The sequence below is a fragment of the Eulemur rufifrons genome, chromosome 2 (assembly GCF_041146395.1).
Source record: "Eulemur rufifrons isolate Redbay chromosome 2, OSU_ERuf_1, whole genome shotgun sequence".
NCBI classification, from domain to species: Eukaryota; Metazoa; Chordata; class Mammalia; order Primates; family Lemuridae; genus Eulemur; species Eulemur rufifrons.
Window position 1 is genome coordinate 99,626,442 of NC_090984.1, and position 20,248 is coordinate 99,646,689.

At 48.8% G+C, this 20,248-nt stretch overlaps 1 protein-coding gene across 1 annotated transcript in view; it reads right to left on the reverse strand.

Annotated features, from left to right (window-relative positions):
* Positions 1–20,248, reverse strand: part of DPF3 (double PHD fingers 3) — a 185,436-nt gene that overhangs the window by 45,245 nt on the left and 119,943 nt on the right. The window contains 2 exon segments of the mRNA XM_069465092.1: positions 2,216–2,311; positions 6,601–6,728. Coding sequence (XP_069321193.1) covers positions 2,216–2,311; positions 6,601–6,728 — 224 coding nt within the window.

Sequence of the window (20,248 nt, forward strand, 5' to 3'; positions counted from 1 at the left end):
CTCCAAGTTCAAAAGTCTTCTTTAATGATGCAGTTAGATATTAATTATTTTGCAACACACCCACCCCAAGAGAAGTGATGGGTCTAGGCAGGTTCATCAATGGCTGCAAAAATCATGTTTTTTTAATAGATTCCCCTTTTCATGTTAAGGAAGTTCCATTCTAGTCTTAGTTTGCTGAGAGTGTTTTGGGTTTTGGGGGGTTTTTTTGAAACAGAGTCTCACTGCATCGCCCCAGGTAAAGCGCAGAGGTGTCATCGTAGATCACTGCAATCTCAAACTCCTAGGCTAAAGTGATCCTCCTGCCTCAGCCTCCTGAGGAGCTGGGACTACAGGTGTGCACCACCACGCCCAGCTAATTTTTCTATTTTTAGTAGAGATGGGGTGTTGCTCGTGCTCAGGCTGGTGCAAAAGTCATCTGGTGAAAACTTGATGAGGAACTTGATAAAGGAGCAATGAGACTGACAACATTCATATCTACTGATCAATTTTAATACCACTCAAAGCAGAATAACTGGATAATATACACCTCCTGATGTAATACAAGAAATACCACCCCTATCACTAGGAAAGATTCTTGCCTCCCTCCCAAAAATATTTATACACACACACACACACACACACACACGCATACACACACAAAAATATCCTAAATCTAATCAAGTCTCTAATCAAACTACCAATTTTCAGGAAATATAGAGGATAGAGAAAGAAATTAAACACTACCCCTTCACCAAATCCAGAATGTGAGAAATTCCACAAGACAACCCAAGTTCTTCAACAAAATAAACGGCATGGGGGGAAAAAAGTGTGTGATAGAGTATAATAAGGAAGAGGTATGCTGTGGAGTAAAAGAGACTTAAGTTTCAAACAAACCAACTATAAGGAAGAAATTTTTGAGAAATTGGGGGGAAATAATCAGGGACTAGATCATAGATATTAGAATAATTGTTATTTTTATTGGGTACGATAATGATATCTATTAGAGATACACACTGACATGGGTGCCAGTTGAATGATAAAATGTCTAGGACTTGCTTCCAAATACTCCAGAAAAAAATCAAACACGTAAACCAACAAAAAGTAGGAGAAAAGAATGGATGAGACAGGATAGTTGAAATACTGATAATTGACGAGGCTGGGTGGGTGCCTGCTGTATAAGGATGTACTGTCAGAGGGCTGCCCTGCCCAGCTCCTGCCAACAGGCCAAAGGATCGCAGCTCACAGCGTGGGCAGCACTGTCCTACTTGCAACAGCTGCCTGGGAACTTGCTTACTGTTTAAGGCCCTAGCCCAGACCTCCTGAATCAGCATTTCTGAGCTCGAGTCCAAGGGTGCCTGCATTTCAATAAGCTCTCGGTGATACTAATGTTTGCTAAGGCATGAGAACCACGAGAGTAGAGACGTTTGCCATAATTGTCATTGGACTCAACAAATGGGGCACCCAGGACTAACCTCTTATTCATCCTCAGGCCCAAGAGAGTTAATTCTCTAGGTGAAGAACAGCCGTTTACCCCTTGAGGTCCCTCTCTACCTGCTTATTGTCACATGCCCTTGCAGACCCTGACGGTGACCACAGAAAGCTCCTTTGGGCTTGAATGGGAGGACTCTGGAGCCCCAGCCTGACTGCTGGGCTCGCGCCCCGCTGGAACCACTCTCACATCTCTATCCTTTTCACCTTGGATTCCCCCTCTGCCATTGCCCAGGCTCGACCCCTTCCTCACCACATTCCAGGACCACAGGCCTGCAAGCTCACACGAAGCCCAGAAGGGAGCCATTAGATGTGGCCCCGGTGTTTCCCCATCATGCGCCTACTATCTGCCTACTGAAACACACCCCAAAAGCAGGTGTCCTGACCCTGTTGTTCTGGGGCAAGAACCTCAGGGACAAGGCAGGAAACGTTCAGCCTTCTTTCATGACTGAGTAATGGGCACAACAGACACACTCTCCTCGTCCTGCATGCTCACCCTGAGCCCAGCCCTCAACCTTCCCCAGACCCCACCAACCCCTCAGGGCACCTTCTGCCTCCTCTTCTGCCTCTTGTCAGCTCTAAACTCTTCCAGGCCATGACCTGGCTCAGAGCTCTCCTGGAGCTTTCCTGTCTGAAAGTTCTCCGAGACAGACCAGGCCCGTGATCTTTATCTAGTGCAAGGGGATCAACTGTTTGCTGACCCCAGCCTCCCTGGCCTCTTCCCTCCCTCATGGTGTCCCCAACTTACCCGTCCTCTTGTCCTATTCTTCCGCTTGGGAATATCCTCTTCTAAATCTTCTTCTTCATTCCCTTCTTCTACATTTTCATCATTTTCTAAAACCCTCTGAAATGACAAGAAAATAAATAAAAGAAGTGAGAAATAAAAGGCTTTACCGTCTAGTAAAGGGAGAACAGACTTAAACAGCTTCCCCGTAACTCTAGAACCTCTGCCTAGGCCCTGGGCCTCACGTGTGATGGCAGCTGCCCCAGTGTGTTTGCATTTCCTGTGATGCGGCCTTGACCCCAGAAACCTCTCTGCATAACTCAGGAGGAGCCAGGAGTTCCTGACAAGCAAAGCTCATTTCAGGGCTCAGAAAGCAGAGGCGGAGTCCTGTGTTAGGAGTGAGGGGCAGGAAGGGTCCAACTATAGTGCTAGCTGACCCCCCACTAACAGACTTGCACTCCCTGTCTAAGAACATTATCTGGAAAATAAACACATTTTAAAATAACTTTTCTCCCTCTAACTCTTAAACAGTCTTTATGGGCATGATAACAGTGGTTTGTGGTTGTGTTTTTTTTTAAAAAAAAAAAAAAATCCTTTTTGAAGCCTACATTATCTCTGGCCTGGAACACTGCAAAAATCTCCTGATATCCCTCCTTTCTACTGCTAGCCCTGCATCCAATCCACTCTCCGAGCAGCAGCCAAAGGAATCTTTATGAAATATATATTCACTGTCCTGATCAAAATCTTCCAAATGGCTTCCTTTTTCATTTCATATGAAACCAAAAGCCACTTCCATTTCCTGTGGGACCTGGGTGGTCTGGTTCCTGCTGACTTGTCCAACTCCATCCAGGGCTCTTCTCTCCCTGGTACTGTACTCCGGCCACACGGGCCGTCTGTCTGTTCTCTTGACACGATGAGCTTCGATCTATCTGGAGCCTTCACTGAGCACACCGTTCCTCTACCCGGAAAGCTCTGCCCTGGGAGTCTCACTTTGCTGGCTCCTCTCATCCCAGAGGACTAAGGTTAAATCTCTTGTCTCTCTCAGGCTCTACCTAGAATCTGTCCCTCCTCTTATATAATCTTCATACTATTTGTTCTTCTCATTGCATTTATCCTAAAATGCAATTATTTTATTTGTTTTCATTGCTTTCTGTTTGTATGAGTGGAGGGGACAGGTCTCTCTTGGTCTCTGTGTCCCCAGCACAGTCCCTGCTCAGAGAAGGCCCCCATTAAACTTTGGTCAAATGAATGAATGAATGAACAAATGAAAAAATATAGTCCATTTACTACATCTGTATTTGAATAGTGTAAAGCAATACAAACATGTACATTCATTTGACTCATGGTCCTGGTTTTGGTTTCCGGCACAGCAGATAGTAGCCCCAAGCTCTGCGCACAGCAGGCATTCAGTTTACACTGGGGATGATGGTGATGATGATGAAAGGACAGTGATGACCCATATACTGGCCCAGCGCTGCAAGAGAAGAACCTAAACCCACCACCAGCTTTAAAGGAAAAGGGCCACATGTCCCTAGAGTATCAAGGGTCGGTTCTATTCATTGATTCTGTTAAATTACACAAACTGAGCAAATAAATAAATAAATAAATAAACTCTAGCAGGTAACACAGAGATAACAGATCTTGACTACAAAATCTGAAAGTCCAAAAACGGGGAGTAATACATGAATAGCAAATACACACACACACACACACACACACACACACACGGAAGAAAACAGTAGGTATCTTAAATGCCAGAGGCAAGAAGAGATCCCTCGGGCGTGATAGGGAAGGTGGCACTAGGGCTGAGCCTAAAAGATGAGTGGAATTCGTACACGTGGAGATGGAAGAAAAGGCATGCCAGATATAGGGCACAGCATGACCAAAGGTACAGAGGGAAGAAGGCTGAAGAACAGAGGGAGTGAAGGAGTAGTGGAAAATAAGCCTGAAAACTAGGTTAGGAGCAGAGAGGGGAGGCCCAGGAAGGTCACGCTCATCATATTGGATTTATTTAGTAGGAAACCAAAGGTTTTTAGCTCCAGAACAAAAGGTCGGCTAGCAAAGTAGGACATGGCAGAGAGGGGAAGAACTGGGACGACCCACTGGACTCTGTTCGCCATGCATACAGCCAGCACATCTTTATTGCACACCTAGTATGCACCTAGCACTGTTTGGGTGCTTGAGATGTATCAGTGAGCAAAGTAGACAAAAGTTCCTGACCTTGAGGAGTTTACGTTCTATTGGAAGAAAACGGACAATGAACAATAAGATAAGAAGTAAGTAAATTACAACGTACATGAGATGGTGAGAAGAGCAAGGAGAAGACACGAAAAGCAGAGTGAGGGAATCAGGAGAGCAGGGCGGGCGGGGCACAGGCTGTGGGATGGGAGCAAGCACTTGAAGAAGGTGAGAGTGACAGCCACGCAGACGTCTGGGGAAGGACGTTCCAGGCAGAGGAAACGCCAGAGCAAAGGCCCGAAGGCTGGGATGTGCCTGGTGTGTCCTACGAGCAAAAAAAAGAGAGGTCCGGGTACCCGGAGCAGATCAGCCAGGAAAAGAGGAAGGAGCCGAGTCAGAGGCTGATGAGAGGGCCTCAACTTTCACTCTGAGATGACAGAGCCATGGCAGGGTTTTGAGTCCAGGAATGACAGGAACTGACTTGAATTTTAAAGAGCTCCCTCTCCTATGGTACATCCAGACAACGGAATATTATCGGGCGTTAAAATGAGCTATCAAGCCATGAAAAGAAGGAGAGGAAGCTTAAACACAGTAAAAAGATCAGTGGTGGCCAAAGATTAGAGGGGAGGGAGAGATGAACGGCAGAGCACTGAGGATTTTTAGGGCAGTGAAACTCTTCTGTATGACACTGTGACAATGGATAGTGCCATTACACATTTGTCCAAATCCACAGCACCAAGAGTGAACCCGAACGGAAACTACGGACTGAGGGTGGACATGATGTGTCACTGTTGGCGCATGGATTGTAACAAATCACTACAGTGGGTGATGCTGATAATGGGGGAGGCTGTGCACGTGTGGGGGCTCCCTCTCGGGTGTTAGCAAGGAGACCACTGAGAAGGCAATCGTAGCAGTTCACACAAGAGATGAGAGCCTCTTGCACCAGGGCAGCAGCAGTGGACGTGGGGAAAACTGGACTTATGTCGAAGACACAGTCAACAAGATTCCTGATGAACGGATGTTGGATGTGAGAGAAAGACAGGAGTCAAAGATGGCTCCGAGGCCTCTAGATGAGGAAAGGTGACAGTTAACAAGGACGCTCACCAGGCTGTAGCTCATGGAAAGTAGCGGAGGGAACAAACATCAGCCATGTTGTGGCAACTAAACAGAAAGACCTGAGCATTCTGCTCCCACAGCAATGGCACAGAAGGAGGCCACGTTCCCTGATTCATTCGACTCCTTCACTGAGACCCATCTCTGTGCTGGGCGTGCAAGGCCCCGCGGACGTGGTGGTGAACACGGCAGCCCAGTCCCTGACTCGATGCAACTCACAGACTGTGGTACTTAGCAAGCAAACCAAAAAGGTATTATAATATTATCATTAATAATGTTAATAAATTAATGTATTAAATGTTAAATGTTAAATTGAATATGAAATTAATGACTGCATAATGTCTATAACATAAAATATAAAAATTTAATATATAATATAAATTTAATGTGAATATTTCATTTTAATAATTTAATTCTATTGAATTATTAATACTATTATTTAATGTTAGTGTTAATTAATATTATTACAATGCTCTGCGCCAAGCATTGTATTAGATGATAGGGATTCAGGACAAGTAACAAATGAGGAATGGTAGGTGCACCCTGTTATCACCTGTGCACTGAGGGCTTGAGAAGTGGTGGCCGCCCAGGGACAGAGCATCCGTCCCTGCCTGGAGGGTCGTGACTGCACGGGCTGAGGGATGAGTGGGTGCCACCAGGAGAGGACGGCGCGGTCTGTGAGCCAGGCCGGGCTGGGTGTGTGCAGGGAGGGGCGGCTGAGCAGGCCTCAGTGGCACCAGTGGCTGCAGACACCCAGCGTTTCCAGCCTGCACAACGGACCGTCCGTTCCCCGGGGGTGAGGACTCACTCTGTTTTGTTCGCCATGTGCCCCCAGGACCTAGCACAGGACCTGGTACTCAGTAGGCTCAGTAAACAGACACTTTGAATGGATAAATAAGGAGATCATAGGAAAGGAACAGATTTGAGGGGAAGAATGACTTCTTCAGGAGGACGTGTTAAATCAGAAAAGAATTTGTGAGCTTCCCAGCAACAGAAACAAGGCAGTTTGAGATGCAGCCCTGGCCCTTGGGAGAAGGATGCAGAGCTGGTGCTGGAGTTGGGGAAGCCCCACAGTGACGGTGACTCTCTGCAGCGTCCTCCAGCAGGCACAGAAATACCTGTATCTCCTGCATGCTCTCCTCCTCTCTGGCATCCACCTTCTTCTCCACCCCCTCACCGCGGAGCAAGGCCTCCAGCGTGGTGCTTTCCGAGGTGAAGCCATCCTTCTTCAGGGGCAGCTCCACTTCTGCAAACAAAGACAGAAAGGCAGGTCAGGCCGCTAGAAGCAGGCGGGACGGTCCTCGAGCGAGGGCACGCAGGGACCAGAGCTCCCAGGTGGGACTCGAGATAGCGTGTGCTCTCCCCTCCTGGTGGGATGGGAAAACCGGGGCTGAGTGGAGTTTTCCATCTCCATTTCCTAACCCCAGAGACAGGTTCTGACCCTGCCTGCACCCTCAGAGGAAGCTGAGGCAGAGCAGAAAGGTGCCGGGTGATGGGGGCTCACACGGCCTGAGTCACAGTCTTGCTTCTGCCTCCCCGGCCGTGTGCCGTTGGGCAAGGCATTAAGGAACCTGGAGCCCGTTTCTGCATCTGTAAAGTGGGGATAACAACGCCCAACCTCACAGGTGGTTTTGTGGGGCGGAAATGCATCCATTTGCATGAAAGTGTTTTGAAAACTCTCAAGCAGCACACCGACATTGGCCTCGATCGTCCTCCTTCCCTCCCTCTAGTCCAGCTCTTGTCTGGCAATGCCGTGACCTCCCCTGGGCCATGCTGGCTGCCCAGCTCTGCTTTGCTCCATGAAAGGCTATTTCAGCCTCAGAGAGGCTGTTCTTATCCGACTCACACGGAGGCCTCGGAAGCCAAGGGAAGGGAAGGAGCCCGGCAAATGCCTAACAGGCCCCGGGGCAGCAGAGCGGGTGCCGCAGGGCCCACGTAACCAGGGCGGTTTTCTGAAGACATCAGGAGTTTGATCGGCTACCTGGGGCCTGAGGTCACTGGGCCAGCTGAGCAGTGGTCGCCAGAGTCAGCCCTGCCAGTGAGAGACCAGAGAAAGGAGCTGACCCCCTCCTCAAGGTGTCCCAAACACCTAACCTGACAGGGGGTCGTCTTTTTAAATTAGAAACCTAAGGTACAGTGATCTATTCTGATTTCCTACAAAATATTTCTCCAGCATCTCCTCTGATCCTGTACCTCACACGTCCCCCCACTGCCACACTGAGACATATGGTCCCTTCCACTACATCAGGTAAGAAGAGTGCAAGAATTATGATGTAGTGATGCCCTGGAAAGAGTCAGGGAAACAAATGGCCCACTGTTATGGGGGAATTGACAGTTGAGTGTAAGGACTATTTACAGAGGCAGGGGCGGGGAAGTAAGGGAACCAATGAGGTATGGCGAAACGCCCCAGGGGAGGGATGGGTGTAGAGCCATCATCACTGCTATTCCTGGAGGGAAAGAGGGAGAGTGTTTGCAAGAAGATGGCCATAGAAGAGCCCTGGGGCCCAAGCTTGCAGCACCAGAGCCCAGAAGACAGGGAACCAAGGGAACCAACAGCCCCACTGCTCTCTCCTCCCATCCTCCATCTCCCTGCTATGTCCTCTCCAAGTGGCCAACCTTAACTGGAATCCAGAGGACAAGGGAGCTGCAACCCACCAGGGTCAGCTTCTGGAACACAGAGAAGCATCAAGAAAGACAAGGAGCAGATCTGGAAGGGCAAATGGAAACAAGCAGCACCAGCAATCTCTGCTCCACTGGGCTCTATCCTGACCCCAGCAGAACTCTACCTACGCTTTCCATTCCTTCCAGCAGAAACAGACATAGGCTAACCAATCCACGAGGAAGGGGCACTCAGACATCCCGCTAAAACCGAAGACACGCACACCCATGGGTGACCAGCCGCAGAAAAGGAAGGGGGGAAGGAGAGACAGTATCTAAAGTACCTTGAGAGACAGAGTCTTTGAGATTTTTCTTACCAAAAAGGGAGAGCAAAGGATCTACCTCTTATCAAGGAGCACTACCACTAAACCAAACACCTCGGAAACGCATCCATCCACCTGTTCATTCAACAAGCATTTACTGAGCACCTGCCAGTGACAATTGCTGTGCTGGCACCTGGTACACAGGAGGTGAACCAAATAAAGACAGGCCTTGCCTTTAGGCAGTTTACAGTCTAAAGAGACAGACGTTAAATGCTAAATACAAAACAAAGACGCAATTACGAATTGTCATAAGTGCTAAGGAAGAAAACAGCAGGGTAAGATGTGAAAGAATAAAGCTGGTGGGAGTGGGGGAGTCCACTTTAGAGCAGGGAGCAGGGAAGGCCTGGGTGATGAAGTTATATTTAAGCTGAATGTCAGAAAAATATTCAACTGTCTGCTTTAATGAGTTCAGAGTGTGCAGCTCCACAGCCTGCTCTGATGACATATTATTTTTTCTCCCAAGTCAGAAAAGTCTTCTAAATGCCTAATCTAAAACAATTAAAATGTGTTGCCTCATGTTCTGTCCTCAGTCAAAAGAGAACAGCTGACCACCATCTCTCAAACCTATTATAATCACATACATATATATTTGAAGTTCATATTTAGTACCTCCCAGTAGCCTTCTAAATCCTATGTCCAGAATTTCACAGCATTTTTGAGCCGGAAAAAGCCTTACAGATCATCTAATTCAATCACCTTATTTTACAAATGAGTCCCCTGAGACTCAGAAAAGTTAAGTAACTTCACCAAAGCCACACAGCACGCTGAGAATGCAGCCAAATGATCTTTCAAGATGCCACTGAGATCATGACAAGAGCCCCCACACATCGTATTAGTAGTTGGCAGGCCCGGGCTGAGACCCGACTGTGCTTTGGTACATTTGTACTCAAGCAGAGGGCCTGGCAAACAGTAAACATTCGAAATGAGGCAGCTATTATTGCTAAGTATCACTCAATCCCCACCACAGCCAAGAGCACAGCTACCCCATTACACAGATGAGGGCAGTGCAACTTAGGGAGGCTGAGAACTTGCTTAATATCACACAGCTGGTAAGGGGCCAAGTCCAGCCTCGAACTCAGTCGGCCTCCAAGTCCACTCACCTGATTAGGCTGTATGGACTCCACCCTGCCTCTCTGTGGTCCTTCCTTGTAAAGTCTTTTTCCAAACCTTTGTGTATTTTCATTGTCTTCCTAGACTCTCTCCACAGTTTTTATATTTCAAGATAAAAGGCAGATCTTGGCTGAGGCCGAGGGCAGGTTTGTGTCATGGCTCTGGGCTCCCCTCTATAGGATTGTCCCCATGTGGTGTTCGCACTTCCACATCAGTGTCAACCCCATTCAGGACTTCCCATCAATTCTGAACTTCCTCCTCTTCCTTCTCCTGCTGCTTCTTCCTCCCCTACTAAATATGCCTCCATCCTGCTTTCCCGTAATTCAGTCTACTCCCTTGGTCTTCTTTACTCAAACTTTACCAGGTAGACACAGTATAAGAATTAAGAGGGAAAACAGAATCAAAATGGGCTCTCCTACACCCAAAGAGCTTGAAGCGATCTCCAATAGCATCTAGAGTCCAATCCCCTAATGAGGAAAGTGATAGAGACATTCCCAGGGTCACGGCGGCATTTAGTGGCATCATTCTTCCCTATTTACCAAAATATTTGGCTCATGTCAGTTCTGCTCTCAGACAGCCCTGGAGTCAGACCCTAGCCTTGTCGTTTATTAGTAAGGGGCCCTGTGCTACTCACTTACCCTAACTCTTTGTTTCTTTATGTGATAAATGGGGACAGTCATAGTATCTATTTCATAGTGTTGATGTGAGAATCACACAAGGTATAAAGAATCACACTGCATAAAGAAACTCTGAAAGTACACACACACGCACACACACACACAAACTAGTGTGAGAAACGGTGTAAAATCAATTTTTATTTGTTTTATTCTATTCAAAACTTTAGATTCAAAATTAGATCACATAGGAAAAGAGCCTAGGACACTGTAAGTGCCCTACAAATGCTAGATGTTGTTATCAGAGTTTGAATGGTTCTGATTTTAACAGTACGGCTGCACCGCCCCACAGACATATAATGCAAGCTGCTCATATAATTTTAAACCTTCTAGTAGTCACATTTTAAAAAGTAAAGAGAAGCAGGTGCAACTAATTTCAATGTATTTTATCTCACCCAGTATTTCCAAAACAGTGCCATTACAATATAAAATCAATATAAACAATATTGATGCAAACTTTGACATTCTTTTATTCGAATTAAGTCTTCAAAGTCCGGTGTGTATTTTCCACTTACAGCACATCTCAACTCAGACTAGCCACATTTCAAGTGCTCCACAGCCACGTGCAGCTAGTGGCTATTGTATTCGACAGCTCAGGTTTACGGCATTAAAAGTAACATTTACCATGATTTTTGCTTCCAAAAAAATGGAAAGAATTTAAATATGGTTTTTAATGTTGCCAACTTAATTCCCAGCAGAGCACCATTCCAAGAGCAGCGTTCTAGCTAACCACTGGCAAACCCTAGTTGCAAAGCACTATGGGTAAGCCTTATAAGGTCAGAGTGAAAGGGTTACCACCCCTCCCTACAGACCAGCAGAGGGTGCATTTCCTGGCTCCTGACCACAGGAGGCCCCAGAGTGAAGGGGGGGAAAGGGTAACAGGTCCAAGCTCGTGCACAATGTACATCCTAGACACGCTCCTGTTGATCCCTTAGGGATTTCACTGATTTAATTTTATTCTAATGTGGCTCATCTGGATAGAGGATTTAATAATTCTTTAAAAGTATACTCCTTTTGAAGCTCACACACAAATTTGGGGACCACATAATCTGACAGGAGCCATCAAACATTTAACATTAAAAGAAAATGGTCCAAAACACACACATAATTCATCTTTAAATTAGCCTGATTTTATACACATGGATATAAACTCATGGATCGTTACTCTCTCCAGAGCGGCAGCAGCTGTCACCCAAGCCAGCCACCTCCCTGGGCCTCTGTAAGCAGCTCTGCCTCCACTTCTAATTGGGAACAGAGATACTCCTTGGGTGACTTCCAGCACGATCCATCACACCAGAGACAGCTTCTGTGCAAACCGAAGCAAATCGGTTTCCAAATAAGAAAAAAACCTCTTAGACAAACAAGGATTGAAGCATAGAAAGTCTTAAAACACACACACACACACACACAAATAAAAGCAAAGCAAAAAAAAAGTCAGTTAAGAGCAATGGCTTCTTCTCTCCAGGACTACAGACAGGGCAGCCATCCTCTCGGGTGCAGATCAAAGCCACAAGCTTTTGACACAGGTGCCCCAAGCCTGCCACCCAACGCACTGAAAGAAAAGCTTCCACTGGGTTGTTGGAGCCACCGAGCTCATTAATAGGATGCAGGCGAGATGAGTCTGAAAGTGCAACATGGGAGCACAATGAGTAATTAAATCCCAGGTCATTTAAAAATGCAAACGCCTTGGATGTCACAGGCTCACAGAGCCTCTGACTCTTTCTCCTTCGTTACTTGGCTCAGGATGGAGGATTGGGAACCTGCAAGTCATATATGGATTATAATAAAATATGCCATATAGAAAACAGATTAAGACAGTTCTTCTTTGGGGAAATATACAAAGAGAGGAGCTGTCTGTTAGCTGTCAAGTTTGTAAGAGATACCATCTTTCGGGAGGCTGTGCTCTGCCAACAGACAGACTGCCCCAAGGGAAATTGTGGTGAAACACCCCGACAAGGCGCATCCATCCGTCCATCCATCACGGGCTCCCTCTGACGCAGGGGCCTGGAGATAGAGTTATAGTGCAAACGGGAGGGAGAAATCCCACAGACAATGGCAAAGAATGCTCCTGCTAGATCGTGAGTGCTCGATTTTTTTTTTTTTTAGCTGCCTCTAGTCTTTCTTTAAAAATATAAACGTGCAGTTTTCTCTTCTGGGTGCTTATTATTTTGAGGAGTTAAGCTCATCATATTTCCTTGGATTTATACATCAATTTACACCAACGAGCAAGGAGCTTAAGAATCATTATTTCATTTATCCCCATCAGACTCTCAGGCTCATGAGGAGGGAAAAGGAAGGGGGGCATTGTAATCTCTCACCTCACAGGGGAGAGACTGGGAAGACCAGAAACCTGATTTTCTACAATGGTGGCAGGCCCAGGAATACATCTGCTTGTTTCCTAGGGGTGCCACTTTCTTGGCTGCATTTGACTCCCTGTTTTGTGACTCATGAAGCTCAAAATAGATGAGGTTCACATGGAGGACCCATCACCCAGGCTGCATCCTACAGGCCCTTGTTACTGCCTATTTTAGAATCCCAGACATCCACACGACAGGAGGACTGATCTCTCCCCCACCTGGCCTCCGCTGTGCCTACCCTCTCACCCCTACGTAGGCACGCAAGGGTGCGTTCCAGCATCCAGATGTCAGGACCAGATAAGCATCGCTGACTCAAGACACAGAAAAACACCCACACTGCCAAAGGAACCTCACCACTGGGCCGGCCAGCAGACCAAGTAAATGCTGCTTAGCAGGAGGGTGGGGGAAGGACAGTGGGAATGGATGGAGTGGGTGAAGTATTTCCAAGTGGGTGGGGAGATGGGAAGATGTCAGCCAAATGGTACAAAGTTTCTGTGAGATAGGATGAAGTTCTGGAGGTCTACTGTACAGCATGGTGGCTCCAGCTATTAATAATGTATTATAGGCTGGGCGTGGTGGCTCACGCCTGTAATCCTAGCACTCTGGGAGGCCGAGGCGGGTGGATCGCTCAAGGTCAGGAGTTCGAGACCAGCCTGAGCAAGAGCGAGACCCCGTCTCTACTAAAAATAGAAAGAAATTATCTGGCCAACTAAAATATATAGAGAAAAAGTAGCTGGGCATGGTGGCGCATGCCTGTAGTCCCAGCTACTCGGGAGGCTGAGGCAGTAGGATCGCTTAAGCCCAGGAGTTTGAGGTTGCTATGAGCTAGGCTGATGCCACGGCACTCACTCTAGCCCAGGCAACAAAGCGAGACTCTGTCTCAAAAAAAAAGTATTATATACTTAAAAAATGCTAACAGAGGAGATCTTAAATGTTCTCCTCACAAAAAAAAAATGACAAATATATGAGGTGATAGGTATGTTAGTTTCACTTAATCATCTCACAATGTAAACATATATTTTAAAAATCTCATTCTACACCATAAATGTATATAATTTTTATTTGTCAATTATACCTTAATAAAGCTGGAGAGAAAATAAAATAATAAATAAAAAATAAAAATACATAGTTCAAGGGAATACAGGCAACCGTAAAGTGCAAGAAGCTGCCCTGGGGTGAAATCTCAGCTCTACTGCCCTAAACCACACACTTGGCCTTGATCTCCTTATCATCAAAACTGGGAGAATAAAACCCACTTCCCGCTGTTCTTACAGGGCCACACGAGGTAATGGATACAAAGTGTCTGGCACGAGCAGGCGCTCAATAAGTGTGAGCACCCTTCTTTTCACCTCCTAAGGTTTCCCTCTCCTTGTGCTTGTCGGCAAAAACCCCTCACCTTCTGACACTCTCAGACCACCATGTGGGGAGGCACGGTTTTCCCCAGCACGGGCATGGCCCAGGGAGGATGGACGCCAAGGGGCAGAATATCGGGCAGTGGAGAGGACAGAAGAGCCTGAGGAGACTCAGCAGGGAGCCGAGATGCTGCCCCACTTCCAGTCCAGGGTGGGCACTGCTCCTGCATCTTTGGGGGGAAATCATGGCAGAACTGCAGTGGAAGATGCCCTGCTTTATTCCTTCATTTGACAAGTAATTATTGAGCACATACTATGTACCAGGCTCTGTTCAAGGTGCCGGGTACACAGCTGTGAACAAAAAAGACAAAACTCCCTGCCCTCATAGAAATTTATGTTCTAGTAGGGGAGAAACAACACATAAAGTAAACAAGTGAAACCTTTGGTATGACAGATGGCAATCAGCTTTGGAGCAAAAACCAGAGCAGAGGAGGAGAGGCTGGCACATTGAGGTGGCGAGAGGGTGGTTGCACTTTTAAATGCGGCCAGGAAAGCACAAGCCCGAAGGAGGAGAGGGAGGGGGCCGCGCTGACATCCAGTGCAAAGGCCCTGAAGCTGGCTGTCTGCCTGAAGCAGGGTGAGCCAGGGGAATGGTAGGAGACCAGCTCCGGGAGCTACAGGGGCCTTGAAGGGCTACGTAGGCGCCTACAAGAATGTTGGCTTCCACCCTGGGTGCAATGGCAAGCCATTGGAGGTTCTGAGCAAAGCATGACAAGATGATGCCTATATATTAATAGAATCACTCTGAAATTAACTGAAGAGGGCGAGGGCAGAAGCGCCGTGACCAGTTAGCAGTTACTGCGGTATGTACGGAGCCCCACCTACGAGCCTGGTGCTTGGGAGGGGGCTGTGCATGATGAGGATAGAGCTCTGTCCTTGGGGCTTCAGGTGTCAGATGTATCCAGGGGTCAGCACACACTGGAGAGCAGTCACCTGGCCCCTGCACGGGGGTTCCTAACACAATGAACCAGGAGAGGCCAGGTGTCCAATGCTAAAGGGCAAAGGTGTGGAGCCATACCAGGGTGAGTCCACGGAGGAATGGCTCTCCACGAAGACAGTGGACCAGCCAAGGCCAAGGATAGAAAATAAGACCCAGGCAGATGGGTGTGGCCTAGCATTCCAGAGGCTAACAGGTGTAATAAACGCACAGAGGAAGCCGTCCAAGTTCCTCTCTCTGCCCTGGGAGATGGGCACCAGAGGCCTGAGTTCTGGGACACAGAGGTGAGGTCGTGCAGGCAGTGCTTCTGGTATAGGTGGGTCCCACAGCCAGGCACTTGATCTCCACTCCTCAGTGTATAAGATACTAGACTGGGGCCTTTTAAAAGACCCTGAGGAAGACTGCGTTCCCATTCTGGGCCAGATGGCACACACTTTTTCAGCTGGGCAGTGAGCTGTCTGCAGAGAGCTCATCACTGGTGCTGGGGACAGACAGTGCATTGCGGGGACCCACCAGCAGGGCAGTGTGGAGGCAGCATCATGGTGCTTCTTACTAACCAGGCCCTCCCTCCCCACCCCACACTACTCTCAGAATAACCCCATGAAACTACCACAGTCCGCATTTCACAGATGGAGAATCGAGGCAGGAGTGGCTAGGTAACTGCCCCAAATCACAAAGCCAGTGAGTAGAGGGATCTGGACTTGAACCTCAGCCTTGCAATCCCTGCTTGGTGCCTCTTCTCTTGCAGAGCACAGCTACTTGGCACAGGGAAGGCCCCTCCGACCCCACACCAAAGAAAGGCAAGATGGTCAAACTCTGATGAGACCCACAGGCCAGGCTGGGAACTGATGGCAAGCCCAGCTCAGCGGCCCAAGGCCTCTCCTCTCCGGCTCAGTCTCCCTCATCTATGAAACAGAGATGATGAGAGCTAAGTCACGTTCTCCAAGCTTGAGATCAAATACCAGACACATCTCTTTTGTCATCCCTTTAATAAACCTTTACTGTCAATGCTCTAATAGGTCCCAAGCCTCAGGCTGGGTGCTAAGGACACAGATGAAGAAACTGTCACCCTCAAAGAGCCTACCTTCCAGTGGGGTGAGACACACGTACACGAGCAATGGTGTAACTGGGTGATCCTTCAGACTTACAACCCAAGCCCTACATGTGGCTCTGCTGGGTCCCACTGCAAAGCACAGTCATGGACACTCAGCAGCGGCCATGCGCTGCCCTGGCCACGCCATCTGTGGCCCACTTCCTCTGCCAGCCCAAGCTCCCAGGGCCCTGCAGAACACACGCAGTGCCAAGGACATCCTGACTCAGTCCCCCAGCCTGCCTCCATTCCTGAGACTGCCAGGAAGGCAGAGGTACAGGTCACTTCCAGCACATAGGCAGGCGCAGCATGAGTGGGGGCTGGAGTGGCCTGCCCACCTCACTCCAGCTCCCCTACTCACGAAGCCAACAAGAGCTGAAGAAGCTGCCGTTGCAGGCCTCCAGATGGATGGCTGCAGGCTCTGACACTGCAGGAAAGAGATAAATGGCTGGTCATTTCCCCCCGATGCACTTGAAGGCATCCATTCTCCCAGCTGTACCAAGCTCAGGCAACCCCCCCGCACAGAGACAGATAAGCACTGACAGATGGGGGTGGGAGCCGGAGCGTCCTTCCCCCCTCGGAAGGACACAGCCAGACTCCTCTGCAGGCCGGGAGAAGGTCACGTTGCCCGTTGGCTCACACCTGGCTCGAGGCTCCAAGGGTCCCTTCCCTCACCTCCCCCCATCCTGCCCACCCCGCCTGGCTCATGCGTCTGAGGACACTCAGCAGAGGGGGAGGGCCGGGGGCAGAGGGAGCCAGCTGACAGGCTCATCAATCTCAGGCTACATGCTTGGCACATCGGCGTTCCCTAAGTTGTTCCCGGACTGGGAGGGTGTCGGAGGAGCCAGGGGCACTGTCTCGAGGAGAAGAGAAATCACACCGAACATCAGAGAGCAAATGGTGGAAGAAGCCTGGGGACTATTAAAATGTGGGCCATGTACAAAAGCAGTAGGGAACTAATTAAGATGCAGGATTTTCAAAAGCTGGGGAAGTTGGCCGCAGCCTGCTCCCATCTGTAGAGTTCTGGCAGTTCAGTGTGGCAGGGACAGCACCCTAGGCAGGCCAAGCAGGCCTCTCTGCTCCTGCCCAAGCAGGCGACATTCAGGCCCCTCTGCCTGGACCACCCCCTTGGAAGACATCCCTCTGAGGGTCCCCGTGCCTTGCTTGCTGGCCAGCTTATGGCCTCCCTGCTTTGGGACACCCTAAGCGACCACCTCCTTCAGTGCCCTCCTGGTCGAGTTTTCCCCAACAGCGTGTGATGAGGGGTGATCATCCTGGTCATTCATCCCCCGTCATTGAAGGGCTGCCAAAAATAGGAACAAACCAAGAGAAAGAACCAGAACCCTATTCCTGGCTGTGCTCCCTCCCATCACCCTTGGAATTTGGCAAAAGTGGCAAAGAGCCGTGCTGTTCCCCGAGTGTCCCAGAGCGGAAGGGATCAACTGGGCCTCAGGTACACTCACGCACCAGAGGACCACCTGCCGTAAAAGCCCTGAGAGCGCCAGGATGGAAGCGTGTGTGGGCTGCAAGGCAACATGGCGCCCATTCTAATAGGCTCCCTGGGGCTCTCTCCTTGGTTCACCATGCTGCCCCCTGAAAATTAGCTTCCCAATTCTGTGCTGCAGGTCCCAACCTCTAAAACAAAGATAATGTCTGTCCTAGACCATGGGGACCGAAAGTTTAGGGTTAAAACCCTGAATTGATCTAAGCATTTAATCCAAAGGGACACAAGGAAAAGTTTGTTGCCAACCTTTGTCTTTTCTTCCTTCAAAAAGAAAAAAGTGAAGTTAAAGGCCTCTTTTTTAAACCAGCTGGCTTTTGCCCAGCACCTGCCCTGCTTCAGGGCCTTCTGGGGGGTATTTACTATCTACCTTTCTCTCCCGCCGGCTCGGCTCCCCCTTGCTGAGGACAGAGCTCTGTTCTTGGGGAGACAGTCCAGGGGAGGCCCCTCACTGGCCCCAGGCCCCTGCCCAGGCCTTCACGTTGTAGGAATTGTGATGTCTGTGTCGTGAAACACCTTGCGTTTGCCGCTGTGGCCAAGTGCAAGCTGCAGGAGACACTGAACTCGATCGTCAGTCAGCGGAGAGAAATAATGTTGTGTGTGTTGTCCTTCAGACGCCCAGGCGAGTAGGAGGTTGCGAGATGTTTATTCAAGACCGATTGGAGGAGTGATGTTTGGCGTGAGAAACACATAGGTCCAGGGACGCTGAGAAAGCTTTCAAATTCCAAAGGGCTCTTCCTAGTTCTCAGCCCCTTCCCACCCTCACAAAGACAGATTTTTATTTTCAGCAAGTAGTAAAGAAACACAGGAGAGACAGCACATTTACAGCGCGGAAGATGGGATGAGGACAGCAGGCCTGGGGCATCACTCCCTTGGGAGTAATTTCACCCAGGGACAAATGACTCAATGGCAGCCAAGACCCACCTCCCCACTCCCCACCCTGGAACATCTCCTCATCCTAGATGAACCTGATGCTTGGCGGCACTGAGCCAGAAGCGGGTGGGGTTCTGCAGCCCTGTCCTGAGACCTTCTCCAAGGGCCCTCAAGATGCCCGAACCTGCACCCCCTCCCTCTGCTCTGACCTGGTTTCCTAACAGAGCTCTGCAGACCTGGGGCCAGGGAGACTCTAACCCTTGTGACACTCTAGCCTTTGCTGCCGAAAGCTGCCTGTCACTGCTGGACTCAGGCAGGGACACAAGACGGGAGGGACAAGCTGAGTGTCGGCATGATAAATTGCTTGTGGCATCTCCTCGCTGTCCGTGGGAGAGTGTGACGTGGAAGGAGATTCGTGCCTAGAGACAATTCTGCTGAGGCCAGTGGTCTCTGTCTCTCAGCCCAGGCAGGCTCTTCTCCCCTCCCCCAAAGAGAGGAGGACATGTCAGGGTGTGCTGATGTTAGAACCTGGGGGGACTTCGGGAGTCCTAGACATAACTAGATTCCTGGGGAGTGCCAATGGGCACTCAGGGGGGCCCACACCAGGAGGCTGGGAGGCAGAGAGAGGAAAGGACAGGCACCCTCAGGGGCTGGGAGGTAGAGGGTGCCAAAGGGTAGGTGGGTGGGTTGGTTTTCTTTCAACATAAACTCAGTTTTGTAATTTCCATAAATTTAAAGAGATTCAGCCCAGGATGGACAGATTGATTACTGATTTTCAGCAAGTTTTGTCCAAAGAGGATTATATATAATGTTGTGTGATTTGCTGGGTTTTTTCCACTTAGCAAATGGACATCTTTCCATTTTTTTCTACTCACTCTTTTAAAAAACAAAATAGTATTCTCTTCTATGAATGTACTAAAATATATATTTAACTAGTCCCCTATACGTGGACCTTCTGGTAGTGAATGAATATGTGTCTGTGTCTGTGTGTGTGTGTATACATATATACCCACACACATATATATACACACATATATATAGGCTAAGTTCCTAGCAATAGAATTTCTAGGTCAAAGGTATATGAGTTTGGTATGCGAGTTTTAAATACTAGTAGGTACTTTTCATTGTCCTTCAAAAAGGTTACAACCAATTCCTAGCCACTCCCTCCATCTCCATCTGTTTCCTTCCCCTGCTTCTCTGTCCTTGGGAAGCCTCAGTCTACCCAGCTGACTGCCCCCACCTACTAGGAATCTGCAGCAAGTTCCCCAGGGACTCTGGCCAGTGACTCTACTCTGAGTCACACTAAAAGTATCAACCAAAAAACTGAGTTCTCCTTGAACTCAAGTCAAATGGAATAAAAATAAGAGATAGTCATTTAAAAATAAGTCACTAGGGAGGACATACCGCCCCCCCTCCAATGTCCCTGTGCAATTTATGAATGATGTGGGCAGAGCCTCAGGAAGGTGGACAGGTTGTGCCTGCACAGGGACACCCGCCGAGGGCGCAGAGGAGGGGCTGAGGTCCAGCTTTTGCTCTAGTAACAAAGGGGCATGATTTTGTGAATGTTCCCCAGAGGGGCTGCTGCCTTCTACTTTTGCACAAATGCACCACATGGGTTAGCCGAGGCCCTGGATGAAGGTGCTTTTCTGAAATTTTGGCTTGTACAAAAATTCAAATGCAAACTTGTATCCCTGCTAGGAGAGTGGTTTCTTTAGTTGTGCTGTTTTGCATTCTCTAGATGGGCCCTGACTGCTGCGAGGCACCAGGCTGAAGCTCGTTATCACTGACTCCCGGGCGCTCCCAGGGCATCTTCGCTCACCACCTGCAGCTG